The 20,215-nt window shown below is 43.0% G+C and overlaps 1 protein-coding gene across 8 annotated transcripts in view; it reads left to right on the plus strand.

Moving 5' to 3' along the window:
* Positions 1–20,215, plus strand: part of PLEKHA7 (pleckstrin homology domain containing A7) — a 285,568-nt gene that overhangs the window by 101,964 nt on the left and 163,389 nt on the right. Inside the window, exon 2 of one of the 8 annotated variants that reach the window (XM_054025962.1) lies at positions 1,217–1,266. The exons of 6 other annotated variants lie outside the window; for them this stretch is intronic. Coding sequence is in view for 1 of the 2 variants with exons in the window: in XM_054025961.1 (XP_053881936.1) it covers positions 15,727–15,797 (71 nt within the window). In the remaining variant the exon portion in view is untranslated. Of the gene's footprint in view, positions 1–1,216; positions 1,267–15,605; positions 15,798–20,215 lie in introns of those variants that run through there. One more of the 8 variants, XM_054025961.1, reaches the window with a different exon arrangement.

Raw genomic sequence — 20,215 nt, forward strand, 5'->3', positions numbered from 1 at the left:
CTTCAATCCTTGAGGGGGCCATTTAGGGAACTGGGGTTTAAAAAAAACAAACTGTATGGGGATTTGTCCTCCTTTGAGCGGGGGGTTGGACTAGATGATCTCCTGAGGTCCCTTCCAATTGTATGAGCAAAGAAGAGAGAGGTACAGTGGAGGCCACTGTCTCTCATATTTATACCATTTTTGCCTCTTTGAGGGTTACCCCCAGATAGGGTGCAGGCAACAAGTAGTCTCTTGTGGATGTGAGGGTTGAACGGTCCCTATGGTGAAATGTAAATTTATTGTTTATAGCTTCCCATTGCTGGAGAGTGACTGCTTAAGCCTGTGATAGCTCTTTAACATCTGGCTGGAGTGCCAGTGAGTCTTTGTCTGTGAAAAACTTGTTTGGGCTTGCTTTACTTAATCTTGGAGCATGTTATAACAATGCTATACAGTAGCATCTTGTAACTTTACAATCAATACTGATACACATTTTACCAGGGCAATAATGTTCAGCAGATTGACATTTCAAATGATACCTCACAAGGCACATTTTGTACAAAATTTATCATATTCTTGTAAAAGAGGTGACCATAATAGTATATACCATCACAATGGTTTTAAGATTAAGCTAGATAAGTTTATGGAGGAAATGGTTCAATGGGATAACATGATTTTTAGTCAAAGAAACCGCGTGCCATCGCAGGTAAATAGTATAAGGGCTAATGAGGGTCAGGCTGGAGAATCTTGCCTACATGCTCGGGGTTTTACTGATCGCCATATTTGGGGTCGGGAAGGAATTTTCCTCCAGAGTAGATTGGCAGAGGCCATGGAGGTTTTTCGCCTTCCTCCGCAGCATGGGGCAGGGATCGCTAGCAGGAGGATTCTCTGCTAATTAAAGTCTCTAAGCCACAGGAATTGGGGACTTTAACAGCAGAGTCAAGGGAAAGGGTAGGGACGGCTTTGTGGCCTGCATCATGCAGGAGGTCAGACCAGATGATCATAATGGTCCCTTCTGACCTTAAAGTCTATGAGTCTATGAGAATCCTTTTAACTACCTGCATGTAAGAGAATGGAATCCTATAACAAAACCCCCAGAACATTGTATGGATAAGTAACTGAACTGAGAGAAATCAGAGCTGCAATCTTATTGTCCTCCCATCCACCTCTCTACCCATTGTACTATAGTTCATTCATGTCTTCTCCCTTTTCTTCCCTCCCATACCCTCTCTTCATTTAGAGGCTGTTGTTTCTCCTTTGCTGTTGACCTCACACTGTTTTTGCTTTCAGGTAAGCATAATGTCAAGTTGTTAGAGTCATAGCTTGCTCTGCCATTAGCTTGTGATGTGACCTGTCAAGTTACTTAAGGTATGTCAGTAAAGATTCGGCTTCTTTGGTGCTGTCAATGGTCTAAGCTCCTCCATAGACCAGGTATAGGTGTATTAACGTGTCATCAAATCCTGTTCACAGCCTGACATTCACCTCTCTGACTCAAGTTGCCATTTCTAAAATGAGGATAATACAATATTTGTTTACTTGTTTGTAAGCCTTTTTAAGATCCTCAGCTGAAATTTGCTGTAAATGTGTGTGTATTTGTGATACTTTCTCAGGGTGCCCAAACCATCAGTTACCATGTAACCCCCATGCTTCAGTGAGAAAAAGATTTGCTGATGCTAACCTGGGAGACAGCTTCCTGTCACCCCAGGCTGTTAGCTACCCCAGACAAACTTCTCAGAACTCTGCCAGCCCTTACTTTTCCTTGTAGGTTAACACTCAGTGTACTCCAGTTCCTGAACGTCTCAGGAGCATCCCCCTGTAATATCCATCCTTCGGCACTGGACACTGAGAGAAATTACCAAGTTCACTGTCTACAAAGAGACACTGTACACACTAGCCTGTTTGGTCCAGCTGATTCAGTTAATATTACAACACTGAGATAAACATATTCATGCTTTTATTATAAATTTATTAATAAAGAACAGTGATTTAAGGGATACTGAGTAGAGATAGTGGAAACCGAACTGGTTACAAATAAAACAAAAGTATAACATGCTTCCAGGAGACTAAGCATAACTTTAGCAGGCTAGACTCCTTCTACGCAAACAGTTTCTCACTCGCAGTCCTTTTGCAAGCTTGCTGATTTTCAGTCAAATTAGGATCCAGAGTTTTCATTAATCACTCCCCTCTGCCAAGAGTGTTCCTCAGCAAAATTGGATAATGAAATGTCGTTTGTTTCTCCTTATAGTTCCCAAAGTTTATTGTCTTTGCTTCCAAAGTCAGGATGAACCCCTGGGTTTCAGACTCCGCTGTCTTCCCATGCTGATTTCACATCCCCAACCTGTTTCTTCCTGTTGACTTGTATGCAAATACAGCTCCTGTTGTATCTGGCTTCACAATTCTCAATTTACATTATAGAGCAGGAGATAACTGCTTTCCCTCCTGTATGGAAGAAAACCTGGCTCTCTTTTGTTTGGTTACAGGCTTTAAAGCATAAGACCAGTAAGTGTGAACAATTCCTTTTATAGTGTTAATGCGTACGTTTTGCAGTGCTATTAATGATCAGTGTGTTACCAGCTTTCATATGATACCTTAAAAGACACACTTCAGAGATGAATACTATGACAGCGATGTGTTAGGTGTAGTGAGTTTCTCAGGCCTGGTAGGAGTTGTTGACATAGAGTAATGAACCACCAATGGGCCTGTGTGTCTCGGTATTGCATGATTTGTCATTTTTCCACTTGAGTGAGCAGATAAAGATTGCAAGGAAAATAGGTTTGTCTATGTTTAGCAATGGCAAAAATGTTTTTGTCCTTACCATTTGCTTATGTGCTTTTCATCCCATTAATGGTACAGAAGAACATCATCTAAGAGATCTGCAATGAAGCAGTCACAGCAGGATTTAAAGCTCTTAGGACTGATTATGCAAACCTTTATGCATGTAAAGACCACCTACATAGGTAATGGTTTTCAGGATTGGATCATTGAATGCCTTTGTTTGAGATACTCTGCGACTGGAATTGATAATACCATGCCTGCCAATTGTGAAAGTGAACTTTCTTTATATAGATTTTATGATAAAAGCAATCACTTTCACAGATAGGATCCACTTAGTAAAACTATATACTTTTTTATTCCCAAGATTGGGATGGGTTTCAAATAAAACAGATTTTATAAAGTCAAGAGCGTTTGATTTGTAACTACATCAGATACTATGCCTTTTAAACAAGATTATTTTTCTCAAGTAGAGAATCAGTTTAGCAGGAATATGGAAATTGCCATTGCCATTCTGGATCAGTCACTTAATTCATCTAGTCCAGTATCCCGTCTCCAACAGTAACTAGCATGAGATGTCTCTGAGGAAGGGACAAGTGAGCACCATAATAGGCAGATGTGGAATAATCTGCTTCTCGAGTGAGTCTTCTCCTAACTCCTACTTGTCATAGATCTTGGGCCCTGAAGCATGAAAATTTATATCCCATGAAGCTTCTTTTTGGTTTTTAATATTTTCTGTGATAGCTTCTGGATATTCTTGATGTCCACACAAATGTCCAATTCCTCTTTGAATCTTGATGAGTTCTGGGCTTCAAATATTGTGATGGGGTACCACTGAACCCTCTGACTCACCAGCCTGGGCTTCCTCTCACACTGTGCTGCTGTGACAAGCTGTAGATTGCTCCCGGTCTTACACTCCCACCAGCATTCACATAGGCAGGGACACACACAGCTGCAGTTACATGCAGGCACCGACCAGCCACTGCATGAACCAACAATAGAGAAGCTACAGCCAAGATAACCCCCAGCTTTTGAGGCATGCACCCCCCACTGGAGTAGAAACCCAAAATTATACTGGCTTGTACTGCATAGGGATCTGTACAATGTAAGCTCATAAATAATTCACCTCTCCCTCAATGTGGAGGAATATGCAACAAGCATGTCGTTAACCAAGCTGAGATTTTCCCCAGACATGGCAGTCAAAGGCACACTGGTTTAGATAAAGCAAAAAAACAAGTTTATTAACTACCAAAAGATAGATTTTAAGTGATTATAAGTGATAGCAAACCGATCAAAGCAGATTACCTAGTAAATAAACAAAACCGCAAACTAAGCCTAAAATACTAGAAAGATTGGATATGAATATGCAATTTCTCACCCTGGCTGCTGATACAAGCAGTCCACTAGGTTTCCATACACAGGCTAGAAATCCTTTCAGCCTGGGACCAGCACTTCCCCCAGTTCAGTGTTCATTCCTTAGGTATTTCCAGGAGTTTTCTTGTGTGGGGAGTGATGCCCCTAGATGATGTCACACCCCACCTTATATAGCTTTAACATATGGTGGGAATCCTTTGTTCCAAAAACAATTCCCACCCAATTTGTGGAAAAATACAGGTATCAAAATGGGGTTAAGTGTCATGTGATGTGGTCACAGGCCCTTGCTGAGTCATAGCAACCATTACTTACAGGCTGTCTAGAGCGTTCGCAGGAAGGCTCACCAGGTGGGGGATACGCTTCTTCTAAGGCCTATTGTTTTTCCTAATGCCCCATTACCCTGAATAGGCCCTTCACAACCAGCTGTCTAGACTAGAAACATTTGGTCTTGTGGATATCACCCAGGAATAATCACATTTGAAATACTGATACATAGTCAGCATTCATAACTTCAGATACAAAAATGCTACATGCACACAAATAGGATAATCATATTCAACAAATCGTATCTTTTCCAATGACACCTCAAATGACCCATCTTAAAAAAAAAAGCACCATAATTATGTCATAATCATATCCTAATCATACTCCCAGGATGAATATGGGCTGTAGTGTCACAAATATGTCCTCTGACAAATGAGTTTCACAGTCTAATTATGCATTGTGTGAGAAAGTATTTCCTTTGATCAGTTTTGAATTTGCTACCTTTCAGTTTCATTCAATGTCCCTGTAGTCTTGTATTTTTGAGACAGGAGAATAGAAGTTCCCAAACAATCTTCTCAATACCTTTCATTATTCTGTATACTTTAGTAATGTCTCCTCTCTAAAGTACACAATCTTGATCTTTTCAATCTCTGTTCACAAGGGTTTTTCCATCCTCCTACTCATTCTTGTCGCTGGTCTCTTGACCCTCTTCTAATTCTGCAAAGTCCTTTTTGAGATGGGGATGACCAATACTGAACACAGTATTTCAGATGAGGGCAAACTCCTGATTTATATAATGCTGTTATAATTTCTTTATTATTCTCCATTCCATTCTTTATCCATTTTAACATTTAATCTACTCTCTTTGACAGCAGCTTCACCTTGAGCCTAGGTCTTCATTGAGCTGTCTTAAATGATGACCATATCCTCTTCTTGGGCTGACAGTTAATTTAGAGCCTAGTAAGGTAGTACACATTTTTCCCTCTTATGTACATTGTTATTCTATTTTAAACTGTTTTTTCAGTTAGTTTGTTAAGAATATTACTGGTCTGTAATTCCTGAGATCATCCCTAAAGTAGGGTTACCATTCGTCCGGATTTACCCGGACATGTCCTCCTTTTTGTGCTAAAAATAGCGTCCGGGGGGAATTTGTAAAGCACTCACAATGTCCGGGATTTCCCCCTCCCCCAGCACAGCAGAGTGAGCGGCTGGGAGGGCTGCAGGAAAGTCCCGGGCTGGACTCCGGAGCAGCTGGAGAGGAGCTCCGCCCTGCATTCTGAGCAAGTGTCTCAGCACAAAGTGCAGCCCTCCCCTTTTGCAACTGGGAGCGGTTTCTGCCATGCAGCGTAGCAAAACGGGAGCGAGAGCACTTTGTGCTGATACAAGGGCAGCTCTCCCCTGCAACCCGGTCCGGACCTGGGACCGGGTTTTGTTGTGCAGGGCCAGGGACCGGGTTTTGTTGTGCTGGGGAGCTCAGCCACGTGTCCGGCTCGCACAGAGCCCAACACCCTGTTCTGAGCAGCAGGGTAAGGGGGGCAGGAGAAGGGGCAGGGAGGTTCTGGAGGGGGCAGTCAAGAAACGGGGGGGGGCTTTTGGGGGGGAGTGGAGAAAGTTTTGGGCAGTCAGGGTACAGGTAGGGGGTAGAGTCCTGGTGGGCAGTTGGGGGGGGGTCTTAGGAGGGGGCAGTTAGGGGACAAGGAACAGGGAGTCTTAGGTAGGGGGTGGGGTTCTGGAGGGCAGTTAGGAGCAGGGGTCCCAGGAGGGGGCAGTCAGGGGACAAGGAGCGGGGGGGGTAGGGGGCTGGGAGTTCTGGGGGGGAGCTGTCAGGGGGCAGGAGTGGGGAGAGGGATCGGAGCAGTCAGGGGACAGGGAGCAGAGGGGTTTAGATGGGTTGGGAGTTCTGGGGGGGGCTGTCAGGGGGCAGGAGTGCGGAGAGGGATCGGAGCAGTCAGGGGACAGGGAGCAGAGGGGTTTAGATGGGTTGGGAGTTCTGGGGGGGGGGCTGTCAGGGGGTGGGGAGTGGTTGGATGGGGCGTGGGAGTCCCAGGGGTCTGTCTGGGGGTGGGGGTGTGGATAAAGGTTGGGGCAGTCAGGGGACAAGAGGCAGGGAGGCTTAGATAGTCCTGGGGGGCAGTTAGGGGCAGGGGTCCCAGGAGGGGGTAGTCAGGGGACAAGGAACGGGGGGAGGGTTGGGAGGTCAGGGGGGGCGGGAAGTGGGAGGGGCAGGGGCGGGGCTAGGGCGGGGCTCCTCCCGTCCTCTTTTTTGCTCGCTGAAATATGGTAACCCTACCTAAAGTCTTTTTAAAATATAGGTGTACAAGATTTGCTACCCTCCAGTCATCTCCAGTAGCCCTCTTTAAAGAGTGTACGCATTTTTTTTCTAGCAGTTCATGCTTAAGGTAGTTTAGAACTATTGTATACTATCTGAACCTGGTGACTTATTTTGTTTATTTAACCTTAATTTGTTTCAAGCACTGTAGTTTTCTTATTTGGTAGTTTGAGTGGAGCATTTTATAGTCCATCAAACAGTATCAGTGTTTTGTTAAGTTTATCTTGATTGGCACTGGCTATCAGTTTAAAACACAGAAGTAAAATATACATGTGATCAGGCTCGGAATGAAACTTTTATTTGTCAAGTATATATGGATCCAGGAAGTAGATTTGTACATAACAATAAGCTTGCATGAGAAAAAGTATGCCCGGTTGGTTGATCTATTTTTTCGGTTTGCAGATATGCTTGTGTCTGGTGTCAATATCTACCCTCACCCCTATTTAAAAAACTTCCATAATATTAAACTGGTATGTTATAATGGAAGGATCCCACTTTTAAAAATACATTCCAGTTTCAAGTCTGTGGGCTGCTTATAAACTCTCTTCCCAGTCTTAACTATTGCTTAAAGTTGTCCAGTCCTTTAAGTATCAGGTTCATTCAAATTTAAAAACGTGGAAGAAGCAATACAGTTCTTACTGTGAGCTGCAGGGTCAATTAAATTTCTGGTTTGTCTTTTTATAGTAATTAAGAGTGGGAGGCCACTGGAAAAAAATCAAGTATCCTCAGACCCACACCCACAAAATATTTTAGCTGCTTGTCCTTCACAACACACCTTTAATCGGAGGGTTTCAAAGATGTAATTACAAAAACTGTTTTAACATTACACCTTTGCTGTGAGCAACTATTATCCTCATACACATGGTGAACTGGACACAGAAGAGCTAAATGATGGATTGGTGGATTTGCTCAAACATGTTGGAGCCCAGACCCATCTAATAAGCATTCCAAGAAGTAAAGACTTTTTTTGCTCTGAGGTAACTACACCAATGTTTCAAACTTAGGGAAAGCTTCACTAGCACGTCTCTTTTTACACCAGTACAGTGTGTCTATGCTAAGAGTTTGCATCAGTGTATTTGAAGTGGCTGGTTGCAGCAGTGCAAAACTTGCCAGTTAAATTAAGCCAGGGATTCTCAAACTGGGGGTCAGGACCCCTCAGGGGGTCACGAGGTTATTACATGGGGGGTCGCAAGCTATCAGCCTCCACTCCAAACCCCACTTTGCATCCAGCATTTATAATGGCATTAAATATATAAAAAAATGTTTTTAATTTATAAGGGGGTGTCGCACTCAGAGGCTTGCTATTTGAAAGGGGTCACCAGTACAAAAGTTTGAGAACCACTGAAGTAAGCCCTATGTAAGGAATAAAGGGCAGGGATTTCCCTACACCCCATAGGGGGTGTGTGTGTGTGTGTACACTTCCCCTCTTCTCTTCTTTGGATTTCACCCTGCCTTCCTCTCCCCCTCCCCCCTGTGGTCAACTAGTTACATGCAGTGTTGCCAATGTAGTTGGGTTGAAAATTTGAATTGAAATTGAAACATTAATACACACTTTTAAAAGCATATATGGTATATGATAAAATACAGGTACCTCAAAAAGCATAATAGATTTGAAAAGTATGAAGAAAGACTAGCTTCCTCACACAGCTGTTGTTTTTTATGACAATGTCAGCGCATTCGTTCTGGTGATGTTGGCCAACCTTATAATTTCAAATAATGATTCATAAGCAAGGTCTGAATGAGCTCTCTCCTGACAGCTAGTGATGAGCTGAGGGTGAGGGGAAAGGCTTCAGGACCAGACTGTATTTACATGAACACATCCACTGTGGCTAGGTATCCAGCAGACAGAGATGTGTTGCCCAAGTGATCAGTTTTTGCTGGTGTTGGATTATAAATCACTTTAGTATTGAGTGCAGGGGTAATTAAATGTTGTTGTATGCGTAAAGGGGGCAGCAGAACTGTGCTTAGCCTTTCCTGATTGAGGGGATCACCCTCAGTGCTTAATTTGTGCCATGGCTGAGCTCTAGACTTGGCAGTTCATAGCCCCTGGACCTCTGGGCTTGCCACTTCGGTGATTAATGTAAAAAACTTGCTTGAGGCCCTGCACCTCTTTCATTACAAATTAAGCACTGGTCACCCTCACCTGAATTGACCTTGCTAAGCAGGAGATTTGGATGCCAGATCCCAGTGGAGGGGGGGCAGGAGGGAGACAGGTGTTTTACTTGGTGGTGTGGGCTCTGCCTAAGTGTCACAGGCACTATTTGACTTGCCCCTCTCCCCTGTTTAAATATAGAGCTGATTAGGCTCCATAGAGAGTCTTTTGTTTTTTTTAAGTGACCAGTAGAGCTGAAATCACTAATAATCAGGTCTAAGTGCTTAGTCCAGCTGTGGGGACAGTGTTTCTGTGGATGAGACTGCCTAGCCTGCACTAGCAGTGAGGTTCCCCCACTGAGAGCTGAAATCATGAGAGCTGGGTAGAACTTCAAGAGTCAGACTCGCAGAGGTCACAGTGGCAGGTGGCAGCAGAAGTTGCAGGGCCATCGGCAATGCAGCGGTGCAGTGAACGGTCATGACGAATAACAGCGGACAGAGTGAGCAGCTGGAGCGAGCGCGAGCAGCTGAAAGAACAAGCGGGGTGCCTTCTCCCTCCCACCCAATCCCCAGGGTTGGAGGTGAACTCACACGAAAGCACCTCTGAACTCTGGGTCTCCACTGACCAAGGACAACTACTATAAGTGCGGTGCAGTGGAGGGAGATGGGAGGGGCACATTAAAAGAATATTTGCTTGAACTATATTTTACTGCTTCAGAATGCTAGATTTGTGACTGGGAAACTTGTATAAATATGTTTCCTAATAGGCCAAGATTTTTAAAATGCATTATTTGTAAAGGTCATTATCTCACATGGTCACTATCTTGAGAGGTTATTTTAGGGAGTTTCTGTGCTAAATTTTTTTTATTCTATTATAATTAAATTTTACATAAGAACAGCCATACTGAGTCAGACCAATGGTCCATCTAGCCCAGTATCCTGTCTTCCAACAATGGCCAATACCACGTGCTTCAAAGGGAATGAACAGAACAGGCAATCATTGAGTGATCCATTTCCTGGCATTCACTCCCAGCTTCTGGCGAACAGAAGCTAGGGACACTGTAAGCATGGTGTTACATTCCTGCCCATCCTGGCTAATAGCCATTGATGGACCAATTCTCCATGAAGTTATCTAGTTCTGTTTTGAACCCTGTTACAGTTTTGGCCTTCACAACATCCCCTGGAAAAAAGTTCTAAAGGTTGACTGTGTGTTGTGTGAAGAAATACTTCCTTTTGTTTTAAACCAGCTGCCTATTAATTTCTATTGTATTATGTGACGGAGTTAACCATACTTTCACTTTCTCCACAGCAGTCAAAATTTTATATACCTCTACAGTATCAGATCCTCTCTTAGTCGTCTCTTTTCCAAACTGAAAAGTCCAAGTCTTTTTAATCTCTCCTCATATGGAAGCTGTTCCGTTTCCCGAATCATTTCAGTTGCTCTTCTCTGTACATTTTCCAATTCCAATATATCTTTTTTGAGATGAGGTGACCAGAACTGCACGCAGTATTCAAGATGTGGGAGGATCATGAATTTATATAGTAAAAGTGGAGAAGCTTGGTTCGCTAGGTTGATAAGCAAAGCCAATGCTGACAACCTACATGAAAAGGCTTCAGAACACCAAGCCTCTGGACTGCAGGGACATGTATAAAGCCTTAGAAGCCAATCAGTGTAAAAGCCAATTTTAGAAGTACTTACTGAGGCTTTTGAGAATGCTCTAACACAAACATAGTTTACAAGTGAACAAACTTGGCTTTTGCATCATACTTTCTATTTAAGCAAGAGATACCACACATTACAAACTGGAGGCCAATGTTAAGTCCATTGTCACTTGTTAATCCTGAAGTTGGACACCGGTTCCAAACAAGACTGACAAATGCTCACTATCTTTCTGCAAGAAACTCAGCTGACAGGTTAGAAGCATGTGGTATAACATCGAAAGACTCAGCAGTTGAAAAAAGTGAAGAACTCTCTCACCACATTCAAAAAATATACATACACAGCTGATGAATGTACTGATGCAAATAGTAATCAAGTATTAAGTCATTGTGGTTATCTTCATGTCAGTGGTAGGCCAATAGATTCATTTCTAGATGTTCAGGTTATAGAAGACACATTGGCCGCATCTGTGAAAACCCACATCTTCGAAGAGTTAAATGCTTGTAAATTGAACCCCAAACAGATGGCTGCTTGTGCATTTGATGGAGTTGCAAACTTCTCTGGAAGACATAGTAGATTACAAGTTTTGCTCAGAGAAAAGCAATCTCTTCTATACACACTGTAGAGACCATCTATTCCAACTAGCACTAGTATGAGCTACAGAATCTTTAAAAAACATTTTAAAAGCCATCAATTTAATGACTTTTTTTATACTCTTTTTTTTTTTTTTTTTTTGTTCCAGCAAGAATCCAAAAGGACTTGGGAAAAATAGAAGATCAAATTAGTCCAACCTGGGAAAACCTGTGGCTTTCTTGTGAGCGGTCCTTGGCTGTTGTCTTAAAATTACTGCAGCAGTTATTACTGGCTTTGGAAAGCATCTAATGAGATTCATAGACTCATAGACTTTAAGGTCAGAAGGGACCATTATGATCATCTGGTCTGACCCCCTGCATGCTGCAGGCCATAAAACCGTCCCTACCCCTTCCCTGGACTCTGCTGTTGAAGTCCCCAATCCTGTTTTTAGTGACTTCAATCGGCAGAGACCCTCCTGCTAGAGATCCCTGCCCCATGCTGCGGAGGAAGGCGAAAAACCTCCAGAGGCTCAGCCAATCTGCCCTGGAGGAAAATTCCTTCCCGACCCCAAATGTGGCGATCAGTAAGACCCCGAGCATATAGGCAAGAGTCTCCAGCCCGACCCCGTTAGCCATTATACTATTTACCCACCATTGCTTGGCTTTCCTTGACTACTATGTTTTACCATTAAACCATTCCCTCCATAAACTTATCTAACTTTATCTTAAAACCAGACAGGTCCGTCGCCCCCACCGTTTCCCTCGGTAGGCCGTTCCAATATTTCACCCCTCTGACGGTCAGAAACCTTCGTCTAATTTCAAGTCTGAACTTCCCCACAGCCAGTTTATATCCATTCGTTCTGGTATCCACGTTAGTACTAAGCTGGAATAATTCTTCTCCCTCCCTTGTATTAATCCCTCTAATATATTTAAAGATAGCAATCATATCCCCTCTCAGCCTTCGCTTTGTCAGACTAAACAACCCAAGCTCCTCTAGTCTCCTTTCGTACGACAGCTTTTCCATTCCTCTGATCATCCTAGTGGCCCTTCTCTGCACCCGTTCCAGTTTGAGTTCATCTTTTTTAAACATGGGAGACCAGAACTGCACACAGTACTCCAAATGAGGTCTCACCAGCGCCTTGTACAACGGAAGCAGGACCTCCTTATCCCTACTAGATATACCTCGCCTAATGCATCCCAAGACAGCATTGGCTTTTTTCACCGCCACGTCACATTGTCGACTCATAGTCATCCTGCGGTCTACAAGAACCCCTAGGTCCTTCTCCTCTTCCGTAACTTCTAACCAATGCGTCCCCATCTTGTAACTAAAATTGTTATTAGTCATCCCCAAATGCATCACCTTACACTTTTCACTATTAAATTTCATCTTATTTCTGATACTCCAATTCACAAGCTCATTCAAGTCTCCCTGCAGGATATCCCTGTCCTCCTCCGAATTTACAACGCCTCCCACCTTCGTATCATCCGCAAATTTTATCAGCCCACTCCTGCAATCGGTTCCGAGGTCAGTTATAAATAGATTAAATAAAATGGGTCCCAAAACCGAACCTTGAGGCACTCCACTAGTAACCTCCCTCCAACCTGACAGTTCACCCTTTAATACAACCCGCTGCATTCTCCCCAGTAACCAATTCCTTATCCACTTCTGGATTTTCATATCGATCCCCATGTTTTTCAGTTTAACCAATAATTCCTCATGGGGTACAGTATCAAACGCTTTACTGAAATCCAGGTATATTAGGTCCACCGCATTTCCCTTATCTAATAAATCCGTTACTTTCTCAAAGAAGGAGATCAGATTCGTTTGGCACGATCTGCCCTTCGTAAAACCATGTTGTAATTTATCGCAATTGCCACTACCCTCCAGGTCCTCCACTAGTTTCTCTTTCAGAATTTTCTCTAACACCTTGCACACTACAGATGTTAGACTAACAGGCCTGTAGTTACCCGGATCACTTTTTTTCCCTTTCTTGAAAATAGGAACCACATTAGCTATTCTCCAGTCTAACGGGACCACCCCCGAGTTTACAGATTCATTAAATATTATCGCTAACGGGCCTGCTATTTCCCGCGCCAATTCCTTCAATATTCTCGGATGTAGATCGTCCGGTCCTCCCGACTTAGCCCCATTAAGGCGTTCAAGTTTTGTTTCTACCTCGGATACGGTAATCCCCCATCCCGAGTGCCCCTCTATAGTGGTGCTAGTATCCCTAATACCTTCATTGGCCTCATTAAACACCGATGCAAAATATTCATTAAGATATTGCGCCATGCCTAGATTGTCTTTAATCTCCTCTCCGGCAATAGACTTCAGCGGTCCCACTTCTTCTTTCTTTGCTTTCTTCCTATTTATGTGGCTGTGAAACCTCTTACTATTGGGACAGATCTAAGTAGTGAGGCTGGTGAACTAAATTCAGAGCAGACTATCACCATTCTCTCTCTTGTAAGTGTACTGATGAAGCCACTTGGGTTATTAAACAATGCCATCCAGGCTTCTGCTACAACACTAGTAGATCTTTGTCCAGCAATAGAAGCTACACTTGGATTGATTGAAAACATACTGGAAGAAGCAAAGACTTCTGTCCAGAGGCTGACTAGAGAAGGCTCTTATATTCAATCCATATGTGAAGAGGACAAGAAGTGTTTGTTAATCCAGCTGAAAAATTACACAGACTTGATTCTTATAAATCTACAACCGCAACTTCTGGATTCTACTCAATGTCTGTCCAGCTTTTACAGATGCCTTTTGTCACGGAGTTTGGGGAGAGACAAGGCCCTGCACCCCTGGCTTCCTGCAATTTACCATGACTCTCAGCCAGCCAGTAAAACAGAAGGTTTATTTAGACGACAGGAACACAGTTCAAGACAGGTCTTGCAGGAACAGACAACAGGACCCCCTCACTCAAGTCCATCTTGGGGGGCCAGGAGAGGCCAGGAGGTCTGTTTAGCCTCCCCTCCATTTTCCCAGCCAGCCCCAAACTGGAACTCTCCAGCCCCTCCTTTCCCTTTGTCACTTTCCCGGGCCAGGAGGTCACCTGATCTCTTTGTTCTCCAACACCTTCAGTTGGCACCTTTGTAGAGGAGGGGCCCAGGCGATTAGTTGCCAGGAGACAGACGATCAGCCATTCTCTGTGCAGATCATATCACAGGGGGCCTTTTGGGCTCTGCAACAATCACACACCCTGATCCTCCAACCTAGATACCTAAGAAATGCATAGGGGAAACTGAGACACCCACACAGTATTCAGAGAAAACATTAAGAACATTCCCACTCTGTCACATCTGTCTTATAAAACACCAACCGTTGGGTGGAATGAGGCACTACCAGCAATGGGGCTGCTGTGTGATCAGGACAGAATAGAGAATTTGAACACAGAGTGGAATGTCATACAATGAACAAATGAAGGTTTGACTTCACCTTCTTCATCATCACTAGTGGTTTGATCCAATCTTTGACCAGAAATTTAAAGTAAACAAAGTTGATTCCTTTTTTTATTTCCAAGATGAGAAACAAAAAGAAATCAGAAATAGTAAATCATAATTTAGATGTTTTAAATTCTCCTTTCAGTATTTTTGCTAGCATATGTAAGGAAATTTGTTTATTTTTAACCTCAATGTCCTTTAAAAATTATACAGTACTAAAATTAAAACCCACATCAATCCTCCATTTTGGCTTATTGGAAGGACATGTACAAATTCTTCACTGTAAAACTAATAAATATTATGTACGGTTTAAACATGTTCAACATAAGCATATGGTACTAGAATGTAGAGGCTTTAGTAACACCGAGTTGCTCACATTTTTTTCCTGCTTTTTATTCAGTTTTTCTCCCTTCTTCTTTAAGAGCGCACGCACACACACACACACACACACACACACACACACACACACACACACACACTTCAAAATGACTTTATTTATATGCTCAGTTGCCTAAAGAATTTTGTCAGTATGTTTTTCAAAAACAAAAAACACAATACCTTTTAGCTGAGTTGCCAGAATAGTGGGATATGGTTTCTTAGCACAGAGGGATTCTGTCATACTACTATAATGCGCTGTGATGTTGATTTGAGATGGTTGATAAAATAACTATATAAATTGTAGGGTTTTGTTGAAACGATTCTTTCTGAGAATTTTGTAATAGAGATTCAAGGTCCTATCACAGATCTTATATGCATTTCCAAGGGAGTTCTTGTCATGGGACTAAAATCATGTTTCCCCTGCAGTCTTGATCTTCTTTAGCTGATAGGAGGGATTTGCAGCATTGGCAATAAGTTCTGCTGGTTGCTGGCTGACTGCCAAACCACGGCTGCTGTTTCAGACAGCAGGTCTCTCTCTTTTTTTCTCTTCAGCCTTACATGTGCTGTCTTTACAAGAAGGATGCACTGCAGGATTTTATTTCTGATTAGAAATGAGAGAGACTCTTTTCTTTTTAAGGAGATGATTACATTTGTAATTTTGTGTCATGTGATGTCATGAGGGTGTTGGCTTTTAGGAATTTCAGGAAGAAGTAGTCTGATATGCAGTCAGAATTTTAAGACCTTTGAATATGCACTTGGTTTCTCTTCAGTTATCTTCTGAACAAGTCTACAGATATGGATGTTTGTACTTAATTCCTTGGTAAGGAATATGGAAACACTTTAAGTGGATACAATACGTGAAGGCAATGTGTAGTCAGTCTCTATTTTCAAACTCTGTTCCTAAACCAGGATATCCTTTCTACCAGGTGTCAGACAGGTATGTATGTGTTTTCAGTTTTCATTCTGTTAATGTTCTTATGTAAAACTGTACAATAGTCCCTGTCTTGCTAGTAGCAATTTTAATGGTTGGTTGGGTGACTGAAAATGTGTTAAATTAGAGAAATAAGGAAATCAAATTTGCATGTGCTTTGTATGTGCCTGATCTATATGATTGAGTTTTCAAAATCTGTTTTCATTTTAAGCAAGAAGTTTATTTTAATGATCAGGATTTTATCTGAGGTCTTATGATTACACTAAATGTTTTGAAATCAGTGCTTCGTGAACAAATGAAATTGTAGCCATAGAATTTTTTTTCTTAAATGCTTAATGTATTTGGATCATTTATTGGAAAGATACATTTCGGTATTGCTGAGAATTGGAATGTCATGCACACGTTTCTAGTAAACATTGTTTGATCACATGAAACAATTTCTTCGTGAATCACTCTTATGCTAAATAATGAGTTCATTCATGTTTGTAGTTGTGCTTTATAAAATGAGACAGTTTACAAAACATGCATATGTAAAAAGGTGATGAATGCTGATTTTCAGATGATTTCTTATCATGCACACTGTTTAGTGTTTACCTTTGTCATACATCTGATCAGTTTGACCTTTTTCACAGTAAGTCCCAAAATAACTTTTGTCAGACATACAGTAAGATTCAACGACTGTGAAAGAACTGAAAAGTCATTATATTGTTATTGCTAGTACTGAAGGCTGCAGTATACCACAGAACAATTGGAGTAAATGTGTTGCATTCTCAACCTTTGATAGTTAAAATACTTCCGGTTTCTGGCACACCTTTCTAAAGGAATGTGAAGTCTTTGTTCATTGTGTCTGTTTGAAGTCTCTGACTCTTTATGGTTCAAGAGTGACACAGAGTGAAAATTTGAGTTCAGCCAGGAGTTTGTGCTATTACACATCTTTTTGTAATGTATTTGAAGAATGGTGTAGGAAAATAAGTTAATAATTAATGTGTGCATATGCAGAGAATGCACCTTGCAAATAGTATTTATAAAATGTTCATGCAAACAGTGGTTTCTCTTAGAGTGTCATAAGGAATAATGTTAGATCGCATACACAAGCAGAAAACTACTTAATGGGTGAATCTGCATATTACCTAGGAAGCAGAAACTTGAAGACTTAGAGTTGGTCTACACTACAGCTCACATCAAGCTAATTATGTCAGCGGATGTACTACAGCCTTGCTCCTGCCAATATAAGTTCCCTACTAAACCACTAAAGGAATAGGGCTTATGTTGGTGTAGTTAGGACGACGTAGTGTCAGTGTAGACACTGTGGGTTACTTACATCCACTGTTGGCTGTAATTCTTGTCAATTTGATGGCTCCAGAGACGGGGGGGACTTCAGCTAGCGCCCGACTGCCCTTGGACTCCTTGCTCCCAACTAGGCAGCTGCCCAGGCTCCCTGCTCCTAAGTCAGGCTGTGTCCCGCCAGGCTCCTGGTTCCCGGCTCTGAGCCAGGCTGCGGCCGCCGGGCTCCTGGTTCCCGGCTCCGAGCCAGGCTGCGCCCGCCGGGCTCCTGGCTCCCTGCAGGTAGCCAAGAGCCCGGGCAGCTGCCATGCTCCTGGTGGGGAGCAGGGAGCTGAGAATCCAGGGGTGGGGACAGCCGAGCTCCCGGCAGGAAATTGGGGGCAGCCGGGCTCACAGCAGGGAGCTGTATGCAGAGCTGAGAGCCGCAGCTCTCAGCCCCTCAACTGCTCCTCCTAAGTTGGTGGAAGTGCTCCAGGTAAGATTGTGTACCACCGATAGAAGAAGGGCAGTGTGGACATGAACCACCTTAGTAATTACTACAGTGGCTGTAAGTTGACTTAACATAGGTCAACTTAAGTTTGTAATGTAGACATGCCCATAAGCACTACATGATACATATAAGCAGTTCCAGTGTGCTGCATTTTTTGCCCCTCTTGATGCCTCAGCAGAAAATCACATAGCACTACCAATCTTCACAGCTAAAGGTGCCAGTAGGATTTATCACTAGAACCGCTGCTAGCATCTAAGGCCAGCATTGGTGGCTGCTGGTGGGCTTTCAACATCCACACTGCTATTTTTAGCACTCCTAGTTTGAGCCCCACTAACATGAGTCTGTCTTCCTGGGCTGGGAGGCTTGTTCCCACCTGGAGTGAAGGCAAACCCTTGGTTCCTCTGCCTGACTTCAGAGGAAGCTGAGTTCTGATCAGATTAGTGCCATCCTTTCTTTTCAGTTCTTTCCTCCTCATGCCACATACGTGGAAAAGTTAGAAATTAAAAGAAGGTAGCAATTCAGCAGGCAACAACTGCTCCTTAGATCAAAGTGACCTGACCTTTTATCTCTTTCTGCTGTTTAGAATTGCTGACTCTCACTACTCCCATAATGAGCTGTGGGGAGGGGGAGAGGTGTGCATAGGTACAGACTCCGTGGGTGCTCCAGTGCTGAAGCATCCAAGGAAAAAAAATTGCCAGTGCTTAGCCACTGGCAGCCAAACTCTCCTCCTTCCCCCACTCCTGCCCACCTGAGGCCCCCGCCAATCAACTCCTCCCCCTACCTCCCAGCACCTCCTGCATGTCGCGGAACAGCACTTGGGAGAGAGAGCGGGATGGGAAAAGGGGGGGTGGGGCCTTGAGGGGAAGGGGTAGAGTGGGGGTAGGCCCAGGGATGGGGTGGGGGCTTGGGGAAAGGGTGGAGTGGGGCAGGAAGAGGCAGGGTGGGGGTTTGAGGGAAGGGATGGAGTTTGGGGAAGGCCTGGGGCTGAGCGGGGTTTAAACACCCCCAGGAAAAATTAGAAGCCGGCGCTTGTTGGGGTGTGTATGTGAAATTGACATTAAGGAACTCACAGAATTCACGTGTGGTGGGAAAGAGTAGACTAAATCTTTGTCGACACTGGAACTTCATCAGCAAAACTTTTGTCATTCAGGGGTGTTTAAAAAAAAAAATACCCCAAACCTAACCCTATCCTGCCAACAGAGCCACTGCCGCTCGTGGGGGGTGGAAGCTTTTTGTCGGCAGGAGAGCTTTCTCCTGCACACAAACAGCAGCTACACTGCCTTTTAGCGGCACGGCTGTAGTGGCATAGCCGTGTCACTAAAAACGAGGTAGTGTAGACAAAGCCTAGGTCCCTGGACTTCCTGTTCCCCTTCGTGTAACTTTGATTTTTTTCCCCCCTCATAACTTTACTTCAAATGCTGAGGAAATATTTTAAAATGGGAAACCCTTGTTTGTAAGCTAGTTATGTAATCTGAAAATCACTACAGTACATAACTGAAGCCATTTAGAGAGATTATTTAAATATCTATTTTGCATGTGGCTGAATAAGAATAAATTCATTTAGTTTCACAATTCATTAAATCTTAACTTGCAACTGAGTCTTTATTGTAACACTGACAAGGAGATGTGCTTCTTACACAATACCCAGCCTTTGAAAATCTTTAATGATTAGGGCTGTCAAGTTGATTATCACTTTCTTGTGTTACCTTGTTTAGTCCATCCCCACTGTCAAATCTCCTGTTTTAAGCTAGGTTTCAGAGTAGCAGCCGTGTTAGTCTGTATCCGCAAAAAGAACAGGAGTACTTGTGGCACCTTAGAGACTAACAAATTTATCATAAGCTTTCGTGGACTACAGCCCACTTCTTCGGATGCATATAGAGTGTATGCATCAGAAGAAGTGGGCTGTAGCCCACGAAAGCTTATTCTCTAATAAATTTGTTAGTCTCTAAGGTGCCACAAGTACTCCTGTTCTTTTTGTTTTAAGCTAGTGAGTTTAATATAGTTTAGTCTTGCTTGTATAGGTGGGACCAAATTATGTTCGGTTCTGTACAGGTTCTTATGCCACCCTCGTATCTGACCACCTTCCCGAAGCACAATAAACATGATTGATATTTATCATGTGTGGTTCAGTCTCTCTCAAATTTAAAGTATGCAAACGTTTCCCGGGTTCACCAAGTCTGCCTTATTCCAAGTTGTAACCAAGCCTAGAGCCCTATGTAGGCCTCCATACGGATCAGACTCCCGCCTACTGTGATGACTGGCTGGTTGCCAAATTCACAGGAAAGTGGCATTGCCCATCTCAGGACTTGTTTGGGGCCAGGAGCACCAACCAACACTTGCATTAAATTTTTTTTGTCCATGGAGGAGAAGCTGGGTTGCAGAATAGGTGACAAAGCTGTAATTCTGTGAATTCAAGACAAAACTGTTGTACCATGTGCCTGCACAGTTGCTTCAATATTCAGAGGTGCAGGCCATATCCAGTCATAATACAATTTGCAACCAACAACCCTTTACATACAGAGTGACAGAATGATAACCACATGGAACCAGTAACCACATGGAACCAATAACCTCAAATGGAGAAGAGGGAGGGATTAGCAGCAGCAGTAGAAGATTTAAAAAAAAAAAAAAAAAAAAAAAAAGGTTCACT

The sequence above is a fragment of the Malaclemys terrapin genome, chromosome 4 (genome assembly GCF_027887155.1).
Source record: "Malaclemys terrapin pileata isolate rMalTer1 chromosome 4, rMalTer1.hap1, whole genome shotgun sequence".
In the NCBI taxonomy this organism is placed as follows: Eukaryota; Metazoa; Chordata; order Testudines; family Emydidae; genus Malaclemys; species Malaclemys terrapin.